At 38.2% G+C, this 13449-nt stretch overlaps 2 protein-coding genes across 2 annotated transcripts; both read right to left on the bottom strand.

Moving 5' to 3' along the window:
- Nucleotides 1-117: 117 nt before the first annotated feature.
- LOC105214952 (elongation of very long chain fatty acids protein 4) lies at nt 118-1485 on the bottom strand. Its single transcript, XM_011188666.3, has 5 exons — nt 1196-1485; nt 960-1122; nt 711-882; nt 452-579; nt 118-293 (listed from the first exon to the last, which is right to left on the bottom strand). Exons 1-5 carry the CDS (start codon nt 1360-1362, stop codon nt 126-128), a joined length of 798 nt encoding a protein of 265 aa, XP_011186968.3. The 5' UTR covers nt 1363-1485; the 3' UTR covers nt 118-125.
- Nucleotides 1486-3954: 2469 nt separating this feature from the next.
- On the bottom strand, nt 3955-5985 carry LOC105213008 (vanin-like protein 1). Its single transcript, XM_011185491.3, has 4 exons — nt 5825-5985; nt 5048-5702; nt 4278-4992; nt 3955-4218 (listed from the first exon to the last, which is right to left on the bottom strand). The coding sequence occupies exons 1-4, from the start codon at nt 5894-5896 to the stop codon at nt 4026-4028; spliced, it is 1635 nt and encodes a 544-aa protein (XP_011183793.2). The 5' UTR covers nt 5897-5985; the 3' UTR covers nt 3955-4025.
- Nucleotides 5986-13449: the final 7464 nt, after the last annotated feature.

The following is a 13449-nucleotide window of genomic DNA, read 5'->3' as shown; positions in this document are numbered from 1 at the left end:
GTTCACACTTTTCGGTGTCGAAGTTAGTCGTCAGTCTGTGTGTGTGTGTGAGTATGTTTGTATGGAAGTGCGTTTGTTGTGTTGTTGTCTTGAAGGAAATTGAGAACAAGTGATGCATTGGATATTTAATTATGTTTATTTCTTTTTGTTTGATATGTTTTCACATAAAATTGTCCGAATAGGAAAAGTAAGGTGGCCATATACAGGATGGTTGTGTAATTAATCCATGCGGGAAAGTCGCAACCTCTGGCTATGGCTTGTGTGGACCAAGCGGCACCGAAAACAAATTGCACCTGGAAAGTTAAAAGTCCTTTGCTTATTATTTTAATTTTATTTTAGAACAGGAAAGCCTTTTCCGGTGTGGATGTTAGAGGTTATAGATACCGATACCGACACATAGGGCTAGACCTAATTTCACGAATAAAAGCTATTAAACAATTCTTGGACTTACCAATTGCAATGTTGTCAGATATTTTTTCCACCATAAGAATTTTTGCACGCTGGCACCGAGCGCACTTAAGCCATAATAACTATACATTATCACATGTATAAAGGAATTTATCATCGACGGCACGATTGCTGCGGGGAATTGCACAAAAATATGTATATAAATTTGTTGTTGCTTGAGATTCAATTACTATAACATTTGCACATTTGCATTAATGAGAACACATCGCCACTACAGACAACCAGAAAACACTTGCACTTACTCGAACCGGTGGGCACCCACTTGATAGCGATCCACCAGAGTGGAAACATGGTGCAGTGATGATAAACATGAAGAAATGTCAATTGCGTATGCTTCTTGCGTAGAATAAAGAAAATAGTGTCGCAGAACTCCAGCAGCTTGGATACATAGAACCACCAAACAGCAGCAGCAATCTGTGCCAGGCGCAATGGCGGCGAAGAAAGAACAGTAGAATAACAAAAATAATTTCGCGCAAACACATTTAACAAACCCTCAACTCCTCCTTGGAGTATAGCTCGCGACACGGCTGACACCAGAAGTTATATTTCAAGCGCACGCCATTGATGAGCAGCTCCTTGAAAATGTGCACATTCAGCAGAGCCAACAGAAAATTGTAGAGCAAGAGCAGCGGTCGGAGTTGAAGGGGTTTGCGTCTGCGAAAATGATTAAAGTGTTGTTGTAGTGTACTGGTTATATGTAGTTGTTTCAAGATAATATTTGTGCCACCTTTGCATCCATTGCGGCAGATAGCGCACCAACAACAGGTACAAGGCCACCAACGCAAAGACGTCAGCGTAGGAGTCCACCAACAGCCACTTTTGGGTGCGCTTGTCCGCCAAGTGGGCGTACGGGAGATTGGTGTTATTCAAATGGAGGAGCTGGAGTGATAGCATTTCGCTTAGTTGATGTTATTTTTGTCTTATTATTTATAAAATATATATTTTTCTAGTTCCTTGCTGCCACTCTAACTTGAAGCGTACGCGTTGAGAAACTGTTTTGTATTAACTATCCGTAAATATTTGCAAAGTGCTTTTATACCGCTCACGTTTCTCTAATGTCAACAATTTCTTCTCTCTCGCATTTAGTCTTGTGTATCGTTTTGAACAATTTCGGATGAAATTGTCATACTTGGTTCGTCTTTGGTTTCGAAATCACAAAGCATTTAAGTTACAACGACGCCCTTGACCTTGACCAAAACGTCACCCAAATATAAAGTGATTACTGCCATAATAAAAAGAAAATACAATAGTCGATACCCAAACTCCATTTGGTCAGTATGTGTGCGCAACGATGCGTAAATTATGAAAATACCACAAAACTGAGGTTTACATAAAGGGTGATTTTTTAAGAGCTTGATAACTTTTTTAAAAAAAAAAACGCATAAAATTTGCAAAATCTCATCGGTTCTTTATTTGAAACGTTAGATTGGTTCATGACATTTACTTTTTGAAGATAATTTCATTTAAATGTTGACCGCGGCTGCGTCTTAGGTGGTCCATTCGGAAAGTCCAATTTTGGGCAACTTTTTCGAGCATTTCGGCCGGAATAGCCCGAATTTCTTCGGAAATGTTGTCTTCCAAAGCTGGAATAGTTGCTGGCTTATTTCTGTAGACTTTAGACTTGACGTAGCCCCACAAAAAATAGTCTAAAGGCGTTAAATCGCATGATCTTGGTGGCCAACTTACGGGTCCATTTCTTGAGATTAATTGTTCTCCGAAGTTTTCCCTCAAAATGGCCATAGAATCGCGAGCTGTGTGGCATGTAGCGCCATCTTGTTGAAACCACATGTCAACCAAGTTCAGTTCTTCCATTTTTGGCAACAAAAAGTTTGTTAGCATCGAACGATAGCGATCGCCATTCACCGTAACGTTGCGTCCAACAGCATCTTTGAAAAAATACGGTCCAATGATTCCACCAGCGTACAAACCACACCAAACAGTGCATTTTTCGGGATGCATGGGCAGTTCTTGAACGGCTTCTGGTTGCTCTTCACCCCAAATGCGGCAATTTTGCTTATTTACGTAGCCATTCAACCAGAAATGAGCCTCATCGCTGAACAAAATTTGTCGATAAACACATTTCGAACCGAACACTGATTTTGGTAATAAAATTCAATGATTTGCAAGCGTTGCTCGTTAGTAAGTCTATTCATGATGAAATGTCAAAGCATACTGAGCACGTGATCCCACGTGATCTGTCAAATACTAATGCATGAAAATCCTAACCTCAAAAAAATCACCCGTTACAATAAGTCCTATAAAGTTTAAGTAAATTAAAGATATAAGGGCCATTGTAATATTTACAAACATTGACGGTTAGTCAACTCTTTAGACAGCTTCTTAATATATGCGATAACTCGAAAACGTGACGTAATATTAAACTGAACGGCAAACTTTAAGCTACGTGATACCTTTAGTAAACTTTACTGATGTGTTACTAACAGCTCCTGACTTTATCTAACGTGATTCGGAGTCTACAAGATGATATTTCATCAAATATTTCTTGAAATCACAAACCCTTCTTCGAAATATGAGGGAGTTGGGTTCTTCTATATGGTAGATAATATTGGAAAACATTTTCGAAACTTTAGAATTTAGGTTGATCCAAAGAAAATATAAGTTGTCAACACCGGGTGGATTTTTCAAACCAAAAGACAAGAATATTTTTTTAAGAGTGTGAACATGTTTCGGAAAACCGCTGGCTCTTACTTTTGTGGTTGGTTGTACAGAAGCTTCTGCCTGATTTTCAAAGTCCCAGAACTATTTTTATAGCATAAGACTATAACCCGCAAACGAAATTAAAAAGAAAACACTCCCAAGCTTAACAGATACAAAAACAGCTTTCAAAAGGTATGTATGTGATTGGCGTTCAACCGCTTATAGCCGAATTGATGAGAGCGCGCCACTCTTCCTTCGCAGTTCGGCGCCAGTTGGAGATTCCAAGTGTAACCAGGTCGCTCTCCACCTGGTGCCTCCAACGGAGTGGAGGCCTTCCCCTTCCTCGGCTTCCTCCGGCGGTAACTGCATCGAACACTTTCAGGGCTGGAGTGTTTTCGTCCATTCGGACAACATGACCTAGCCAGCGTAACCGCTGTCTTTTTATTCGCTGAACTATGTCAATGCCGTCGTATAACTCGTACAGCTCATCGTTCCATCGTCTGCGGTATTCGCCGTTGCCAATGTTCTGAGGACCATAAATCTTGCGCAAAATTTTCCTCTCGAAAACTCCTAGTGTCGTCTCATCTGATGTTGACATCGTCCAATCTTCTGCACCATAAAGCAGGACGGGAATGATAAACGACTTGTAGATTGTGATTTTGGTTCGTCGAGAGAGGACTTTACTGTTCAATTATCTACTTAGTCCAAAGTAGCACCTGTTGGCAAGAGTGATTCTGCGCTGGATTTCGAGGCTGACATTGTTGGTGTTGTTGATACTGGTTCCCAGGTATACGAAATTATCTTCAACTTCGAAGCTTTCAAAAGGTATTAAGTATAAATATAGACAACTTTATTTTATTATCAGCATTCTCGCATTTATTTTAAAATTTTAAATATAATTAAAGAAATCGTATATATAAAAGATCTATGACATAGCTTCCAATCCCGAGTAGTATACTTGATATCAGCATTAGCACAGAACTGCCATATTTAGGTGCAGCCGATGAACTGTCATAGTAATTAGCGTAAATGCCAAACGCTAAAAGATTATCCATTTTAACTGTTAAATCTATTGTCGCCTCATATGATTTGCTGAAAAATTAATTGAGTCTCTTAGAAAGTAATGCTTAATAATAAATGGAGATATATACCCTTTATCATCGAGGTGCCAAGAGACCTGCGCTGGCTGCAGGGAATAAAAACTCAAGTCAAGTGTATTTGGCATAAGCAGCAAACGTTCGGCCTTTTGAAAGTTCCCCGCAATGGTCAAGCTTTTAAAAGCAAACTTTGGTTTGATCGTTGTATTCGCAGGGAATAAGAGACCACAACTCGAGACTGTGTCATCGGTACAAGCATAAATGGCACAAATGGCTACATCGCTGTACTGCTCCTTCTCATACGAACGGCAACCAGTGAAGACGCCAAAGCGGTATTGATAGGCATCAGTGATGGTGCCATTGCCGTAGGAGTTTTCTGTAGTTATTGTTTCGGCCGTTAGACTGCAGCAGAGCGCTTCGGCACAGAGTTGCACTGAAATTGCGGCGGAAGAGTTCAACAGCAAGGGCTGTGAGTTGAAGTTATCCAACTGTGGATCACGCAGCAATTTGAGGCCGGTTTGAGGTTGCGTGGATGTTATCGCAGGTGACTCAGATGCGGTGGCATGTAGGCTGCTTTTTCCTACAAACTTCGGCACTTTCGCCACATAGATCTGACGCTCACCTTTGGTGCCGATCATTGCAGACACTAAGCTGCCACTACTACCGGCGTAAATGCCTGAGCCGGTGGCACCTGATTGCGGATAACTGGCGCCAGCGGCGAGTAATGTGACATTGTTGCCCCAAGCCCATGATTGCTGCAGCTGAACGGCTAAAATCAAACGGTTATAAATAATTTTATATAGCAGATAGTAAGCAGTACTCACCTGTTAGAAATGGCGTTTCGGAGTAGAACATACTGGTGAATATGATATTCCTAATGCCATACTTAACCACCAACTCCTCGGCTGGCGTGTAAAAGAGCAAATCGAAGCAAATGAAGTGCGCAAAGCGCACGTCGAAATCCGTATCGAATATTGCGAACTCGGGCTGATAAGTTGTATTTTTCCGCTCTATATAGATATTCACCTTGCGATAGCGCGATATGACGCGTCCCTCCCGATCGAATACCACATTCGTATTGTATATATTCAATCCGTTTGTGGCACAAGGCCGTGGATCGAATGCTGCGTTAGCCACGCAATCTTCCTTCTCGGTCAAATTGATGATCACATATTTGCGATTGTCACGTGCGGCACAGGAAAGCGCGATCAAAAAGTGCTCATATCGACTGCTTTGATTTGCCTCCAAACATGGTATGATAGCTGCTTCAGGCGCTGGTACATAGCTCGTCTTGAACTCGTTGTTGAGTGTGCCCTCTGGAAAGACTACAATATCTGTCTCCAGCGCCTCAGGTGATGACAATATCTCTATGTATGCATCTGTGTGTTTGGCAATCAGCTGCTCGGTCGTTAGACCTATAAAGTCGGGTCGAAATTCAACTACACCAGCAACAAAGTGCGAATATTTGCTGTCAGAGGCCTGGTGGTCAGAAGAGAGTTGTTTGTTAAGCTCAATATTTATGCATATGACTTTGCAATAATCTTATCTTTATGGCTTGATACAGCGCCGTCAGACAAATTGATGAAAGCCATTCTTATTACCTGGTTACCAACTGCTTGCAGCGTAATGCCAAGCAAAATACTGTTGAAAATATTTACGTAAATTTGCTTCATTTTAACTGAATTGAGTAATTCGTGGAAATTTACAGTCAATTGCCTCGATGCCGGCTGTCAAACTACTAATCCCATCACATTACTTACGTAGCATTAGTTTGCTCTGCGAAGTTTCTTGATTTAATTCGTTTTATTTATTTATTTTCTCTTCCACTCTCTTTCGTGCTCTTTTACTCTTGAATTATCAACTCACTACAATGCGATAGTAATTGATATTATAGTGATTAGGCGCTTAATCAGATGTACTTGATTGCTAAACTGATAGTACATACACATACATATTAACTATTTAAAAATTTAAGTCTAACGGTATAGAGTTAATTTTAAATTCGATTAATTTCGTTTAACAGTTTGAGAACCGTCGAGATCATTTCACCGAATTTAGCTTATTTTTACTTTATGAGGACATCTCGAAGTGGCCAAGGAGTATTCTTCACTCTACATTAAACGAAAATCGATGAACATATCTAAGTTGGAAGAGATATAGTTAGTGAGGCCTCATAATCTCTTAAAATTCTGGTTAAGCGCTGGCATGCTAAACGATGACTACTACTCAGAGACTACGTGAAGGCACTCCATCTGGTATCGCTAAGGACCATAACTGGTCTATGAGTGGCCTGCTGACCTACCAGACTAACCTAACCTAATTACGCGTACTCAATGATCTTTTGACTGGTATAGACATAGAAATTTCTTCATACAAGCTTGTGATCGGACAACTTTTCATACAATTTCAGAATTCGTCGTTTATATATGCCTTTTTGTTTAATTTAGTAACCTTAAACACATACTCTTCTGTACATATAGCCAGCAGTTTACATAATTTTTTATGCATACCGCAGCTTCGGAATTTTTTGTAACTTTGTTTGTGGCTCGTAAATCAATGATGCGGTTAAAATGTTTTTACGCTTGAAAAGAAATTCGAAACTATCAGTAAACCAGGCAAAAAATGAAGCGAACACCTATACATTTACACATAAACTGTATATAAACCAGGAGGGAAGGAAGGCGGGAAGAGAGGCTGCGAAATCGGCGAATGGAATATAAATAGCAACAGCTACGCCAGAGTTGAGCAACTCAATTCCTGTAGGATAATTTGGCAAGCGTGTATTGAGTAGTTAAAAGTGCAAACAAAGTATTGGAAAGCGCGCCGAAAGAAGGCAGGATCACTTGGGATTTGAGCAACTATTACTTGCAGCAGAGTTGCCAACAAAAATGTATGAACATGGTGACTTTATGAAGTGGCTTTCTGAGTAGCACCCAACTTATTTAGTGTTTGGAATTTTCAATTATTTGCCTTTAACTGTTGAAAGCTCTGAAAAAGCTTTTTCATAGACACTAATTACTGTTACACTGCCAAGGCAACATTGCATGTCTGCTATTGCATGAAATACCTTCTCAGCAATTTTTCCCTCGCTTTTTGTCATTTGACTTTAAGAGTTCCTTCAACAATTTTTTTATTTGCCGATTTTTTCGCCCAAATCTTCATTGCTGGCTGTCAGCTGTGTGCGAGTGCAGCTCCAACGTTTGCCAAAGGCAATCATGAAACACCATACAAAATTGCTACATTTCGAGGCAGTATTTACTTTTGCAGCAAGCACAGCTGCGTCTGCCATTCGCCATAAAGTAAAAATAAAAATGCAGACGAAAAGATGTACTCGTCGTGGCATCGAGTACCAATGTTTCCATAAACTCTTTTATATACCGAGTGCTATTTGAAGACGTGTATTTGTGCGAGCAGCAAGTACCGACTGGTGGATGGTAGGAAACGAATGCGCCTTTGGAAAATTAGAAAAATATTTGCCAATTTGGCAAAGCTGTCAGACGCGAAATTCGCAATAAGAAAAAGAAATAGCAAAAACAGTAAAGAAGAAGTCTTAAAAATGTACGAAACAGCGGCACGGATAGCTGTTGTTATTGTTGTAGCTGGTAGTTGTTAAAAATTTACACAATAGTTATGGCATGTAGATTGGAAATCTGAAGTGCGTGTGTAAAGAAAGGGCGCTGATTTAAGAAGGAGTGACAAAATTGATCAAAGTCCTTGCGGAAATAGTAGTGGAAGTCTCTCTTTCATTATTAATCATATTTCTATATATTTTTGTGAATTTTGTTGAGAAATATTGTATGCACTGCTACTCTACAGATTTTCTTTAAAAGTGAAAAATTATTTAAAAATACAATTTGCCTTCGAAACCACCAATCCATTTAAGATTTCAATATCTACAAGAACTTACGGACTTCTCCCATAAAAATTATAATTCAAATATTGATTTTTTTTTTAAGTAATATCTGATGGGCTCTGTCTATCAAAAGCCTTCTTGAAAGTGTTTCGAAAATAGAAGACCCCAGAGAACTACAAACCTAATAATCAATAATTTGCACTCCTTATGAGTCAACCTAGAAAGGCCTAGGTGCGACAACCACTTCTACCTACTACCTATCAGTCAACCATAGACGATAACTATCGCTCCTGTTACGTGATGTCGTTGATGAAGTTCCGTACTGAAGAACCATAGCAGATCGCAGGGCTTATAGATATTTTGAAATCTATAACTTCCTAATTTGGTGAATTTGGAGGTGGCCTTTAATAAATAAATAAGAAGTAGTAGAAAGTAGTAAATTTCTTATCGAAGCATCGATGAATGGCTTTAATTAGAGACCGACCGATTGGCTTTGGTATCGGCATCGGCCAGTATTGGCCACAAAATTAAGCATCGGCATCGGTATCGGCGTCGGCCATATTTGGCCGATTCTTAGCCGATTCTTTCTACTTTTTTCGGATTATACTAAAATACATTTTTTTTCTTTTTTGATTTCTTTAGAGCATAAAATTTGAATTCTTCTGTTTACCATATAAAATACATTGAATCACAGTTGACTAAACTAACAATTCATCATGGTGATAATTTAAGTCTGGTATAAAGAAGTTCAACAATTTTGCATTAATGAAAGGTTTTATTTAGCACTGCTAGAAACATTCGATTTATGTCAAATATGTACAGTTTTGTTTAAAGTTGTTGAGATTTTGAAGATAATGTCATAAAGTCACTATTATATAAGCATTCGTAACTAGGCTAATTTATTTTTAAAGTTTGCCATAGACAGGGTCACCTAATAATCACTTGGTGCTGGCCAGGACTATAATAACGTGCATGGAAAAGAACCTCCCAAACAAGCTTCCGAAGTTTCTATTGAGTCACTATCACGATTTGCCGTCTTTCACAATGTGAGATATAAATGACAAAAGTCATCTCTTTGAAAATAACGGATTTTTTTTATTAGACCTACTATTTTCGAATATTGGCCTTAATACTCATATTTGTCCCTAAGGGGTAACCCAGTGTAACCCAGGAAAAATTTGGCGATTTTATTGAATTTTTTTAAAGAAAGTACTCGGTCGAATGTTTCGAAGTTTTTTGGACATATTAAGGTGAACTTTCAACTATATTTTAAAATTTTTATTTTACAAAAATTTTGAAAAATAAAGGAGTTATGGGTTGTCTTGGGAGGTGCCAAAAAAAAAAGTTACCCAACTGCTGACATGATTCCGGCCGAATGAGTAACTGAAACACAAAAAGTTAAAAAAAGGTTATTAAAGTTGAATATAATCCCTATACAATGACCTACGATTATTGAAAGATATCAAACATTAACCAAATGGCGTAGTTCTGAAAAAAATTTCGATTTTTTATGTAAAAAATGGTCGTTTTTTAAATGCCAAATTGACAATTTTCAACAAATAAAAAAGATCGTAGGTCATTGTATAGTAAGTATATTCAAGAACATTCAGTTTAAATTTGAAGTTGGTCGGTCAATATCTCGTTGAGTTATGATGTCAGTAATTTTGTGAAAAGTCGTTTCGGGAAAAACGCGTTTAAAGTTTCAAATATAGGGGCTTATACCTGTGAGGGATTGCTCTTTAGAACGCTGCCATTCAAAACCTATTCAAAATACGACCTTACCGCTTTCACAGGATATTTTTGAAATTATAAACTATCGAATTAGCAAAAAATAAAAAATCGATTTTTTGAAAATGTCACCCCGGTATACCCCCTTAAAGGAAAAAAGCTATATATATTGCTGATTGCAGATTCGCTTTGAGAAAACGCGAATAACTTATTTGTTCTATCAACACATATCTTATAATAATAATTTATTTAGTTTTTAATATTAATTAAATCACTAAACAACTTCATATTTACTTATGAATTGAGTTGTTTACCTATTTTGTGATGTTATTTGTCTTTGTTTTTATTTTGTTACTATACTAATTTACTAAATAATGTTGTTGATGAAAGAATCGGCATCGGCATCGGCCGATTCTTTGTCAACTGGCCGATTAATCGCCATCGGCATCGGACAAAATTTTGGTATCGGTCGGACACTAGCTTTAATGTTCCAAGAAACTCTCCAACTCCGTTAAATACACACACATTCCTATATACTCATATATATTTAACATAATTATCCTCTAAGTAGCCAAGGATATGCTAAAAGTAAACACAGCAAATGACCACCAAACAGCCTCAATGTGAACAAAGTCAATTAAAATTCATTTAATTAAAAATAACAACAAAAACTGCTGAATACCAAAAATTCAAACCCACAAATTCACTTTGGGCTTAATTGCGTTAATTGAATTGAATTTTTAGTGCCGAAATATTAATGCGTGCAAAGACAAAAACAAAAATGGGCTGCTATTTTGTGCTCGTACCAAAATGTGTAGCAAAATCAAGGCTGAAAATGTAGAAAATTTAATTGAAAACACATAGAGCTATTAAGTCGGCCAGTTTTGTGTAAACAAAACAATTTCGGAGCGAGTGATTGTAATGGAATTGGGATTTAATTTTTAATTTATGTGCGAGGGCAGGCGTATGTGAGTGTGTTTTTACACGCCTAGTAGTATAGCATAAATTGTGACTGACGCTCAGTTGACCGTATATTCAAGGAAAATTCTCTTCTAAGAATAGCAATTTGATTTATTTTATTTTCTAAGGATGAACATTTCTAAAAGTGTTGTCGGTTTGGGTAATTGATAGACATATTTTTAATGATATCAAATATATTTTCTTATATTTTGGCTGAGTTTTCACTCTAATTAATGTTTAGTTATAATATAAATAATAATACTACTATTTATTTAATTATTGATTTAATTGTTTAAAAAAAGAAAAATGTTGCCTACATTTAGGCACATTAAACAAAACAGTACTTTAGCGGAGCCCCAGACCGATTAGAATTTACAATAACCTTTGTGAGCAAGATATTGAGGGATAAAATCTGCAATACAATGTTTTTCCAGAAACGTTGAAGAAGTAAAGTAGGTGGGCTCTTCAAAGAAATTGCTTATACTCAAGATAAGTACATTCGTAAGGATGTAACTATAACGAGCCTCTCTCTGACTGTTGCAACTCTTCAACGTTCTGTAAGTAGAAAACGTGTTGAAAATAGAATGTAGAGTAGTGTATGTATGTAATCATAAAATCCATTCCACTTAAGATTCAGCCTATTTATAGGCAACATCTCAAACTACGATCTGCTATGGAAACCGTGTCTGGATGTGGGTTTAGACACTTGTCATCAGCTATAAGTTTGGAACAGATATCCTTTTCCTTTTGCTGCCATTTGTATTTATAATTACATATGTAGGTATGAAGATATGTGCATTGTTACACATTTCGAAGCCTTCCAGTTAGCTGATGGAGAACATATCACGTAGCTGCAGTTAATTTATTTATTTATTGTACGCTATGGCCACTCAAAGGAACAAATATCGTGTACGTTTACAAATCGCTCGAATGCCAGCACTCAAACACACCAGCGTGGTGAGTACAAGCGTGTGCCCAAACAATGGCGGCGCGTGTGTGTGACCAACAAACGCGTCTGGCTCCCTGTTAACCGCCATCACGCTGCCAAAACCCTTGCGAGGGAATCGAGTTTGAGGTGCAGGCCAAGCAGCGACACGCAGCTACGAAACACTTGGCGGGCGAAAAGCAAAAAGCCAAAGCCGATTGGCGTCCATTCAAGCGGCGTGCAACGGTTTAGTGGCGGCGACAACAGCGACAGCGTGCAACAATCAGAAACGTTGTCAGCCGGTATTAGCCTGTCTAAATGTAGGGATTTTTCGGCTTTTGCCCTTTATAGCCTTATAGCCGGGCGTTTGCCTTCACGTCCTTTCGCTGGTTTGTTTCAATGTATGCGGTTTGTTGTTGTTTTTGCTGCCGTGCTTTGTAATTCGTTGTTACCGCCTTTGTATGCGGCTTCCGCCAGTCTTTGCGTACGCCAACTCTGTCTGACTGTTGATTCTTTTATTGTTTGCATGCGTAGCTACAACTTTTTCCATTAGCACATTTCCTTTCTTGGTAGTTGTGCAAATTGGCCAGACACAAGCTATGCTCCCACAGGCTCTCTCTCTTTCCATTTACGCTCTTCACTCCGAAAACTAAAGCTTTCGTGAGCTTTCATGCGCTCTTAACTAGTGATTTCACATTTCATATTTATTTTTTTCTCCCTTTCTACAACTCACTTCCTTGTCTCTTGTTGTTGTTTGCTTTGTCGCATTTAAATCGTTTAGTGGCAGATTTTACTTTGTAATTATTTTATTTAATATTCAGTTGAAAAGTTCTTGGTAAGTAAGTAAGTTTTTGTCCGCATACAAATTAATTCAATGCATTAGTAATTCCACAGAGCGTTCACTGACACAATCACTAATCTACATACATGTGTTTGTTTGTATGTGTGCGTGTCTGAGGGTGTTGCTTCAAGTATAGCTTCAATATGGTAGCGCGAAAGGACAAAAGTTGGCGGTCGGTAAGTTTAGTTGGAGTCGGTGAGTTGGAAAATCGTATAACGGATTAAATATGCAATAGTTCGGTTTGTTTTCCCGTTGTTTTACATCGACTACACTTAATACGGATTATTGTGGCAGAGTGTGTTATGTAATGGAGAAACTCACTAAGCGTTGAGTGACTGACACTGACGCAGAAAATAGACGTGAAGGGCTGCTTCGGGACAAAACTATGAAAGCATCCAAATTTTTATTGGGGTTCCGGCTAAGAAGGACATAAATGTTCGAAGATTTAAGGTACCAGAGTATGTTGAATTGTCTCGAGAAACTTGGGCAATCTTTCTAAGATCCAAACTGTCTGACCGTAGATTTGAAGTTCTCAATATCTCGGAATGGAAGTTAGAATTATCATATAGCTTACACCTTTCGATGTTCCTGCGGGGGAAGAATAAGGAACGAATATCACAGCTCGGTAGGTTTAACCAATATGAGAACCCGTAGAGCAAATTTCTAAACTTTTAGTTCAATCTTTTATTTTAAAACCGGGATGGTCGGTCGAAATTGTGGGTATTGATTCCAGATGGGGTGGTTAACATTGTTCGAAAAACTCAGGTCCAGGAACTTTACACCATTACGCGATAAACTGTGGTCCCGTTCAGGACTGGTATAAAGGCAGTTGTCTATCGTTACGCAACCTCAATGTAAAATTGATAAGCTTATTTAGTTCGATCTATACATATTACAATTGAATTTTTGAAAATAGAAT

Source organism: Zeugodacus cucurbitae, chromosome 4 (genome assembly GCF_028554725.1).
Source record: "Zeugodacus cucurbitae isolate PBARC_wt_2022May chromosome 4, idZeuCucr1.2, whole genome shotgun sequence".
Lineage (NCBI taxonomy): Eukaryota > Metazoa > Arthropoda > Insecta > Diptera > Tephritidae > Zeugodacus > Zeugodacus cucurbitae.
The sequence above is the reverse complement of the archived record's forward strand: the minus strand, read 5'-3'. Positions and strand labels throughout refer to the sequence as shown.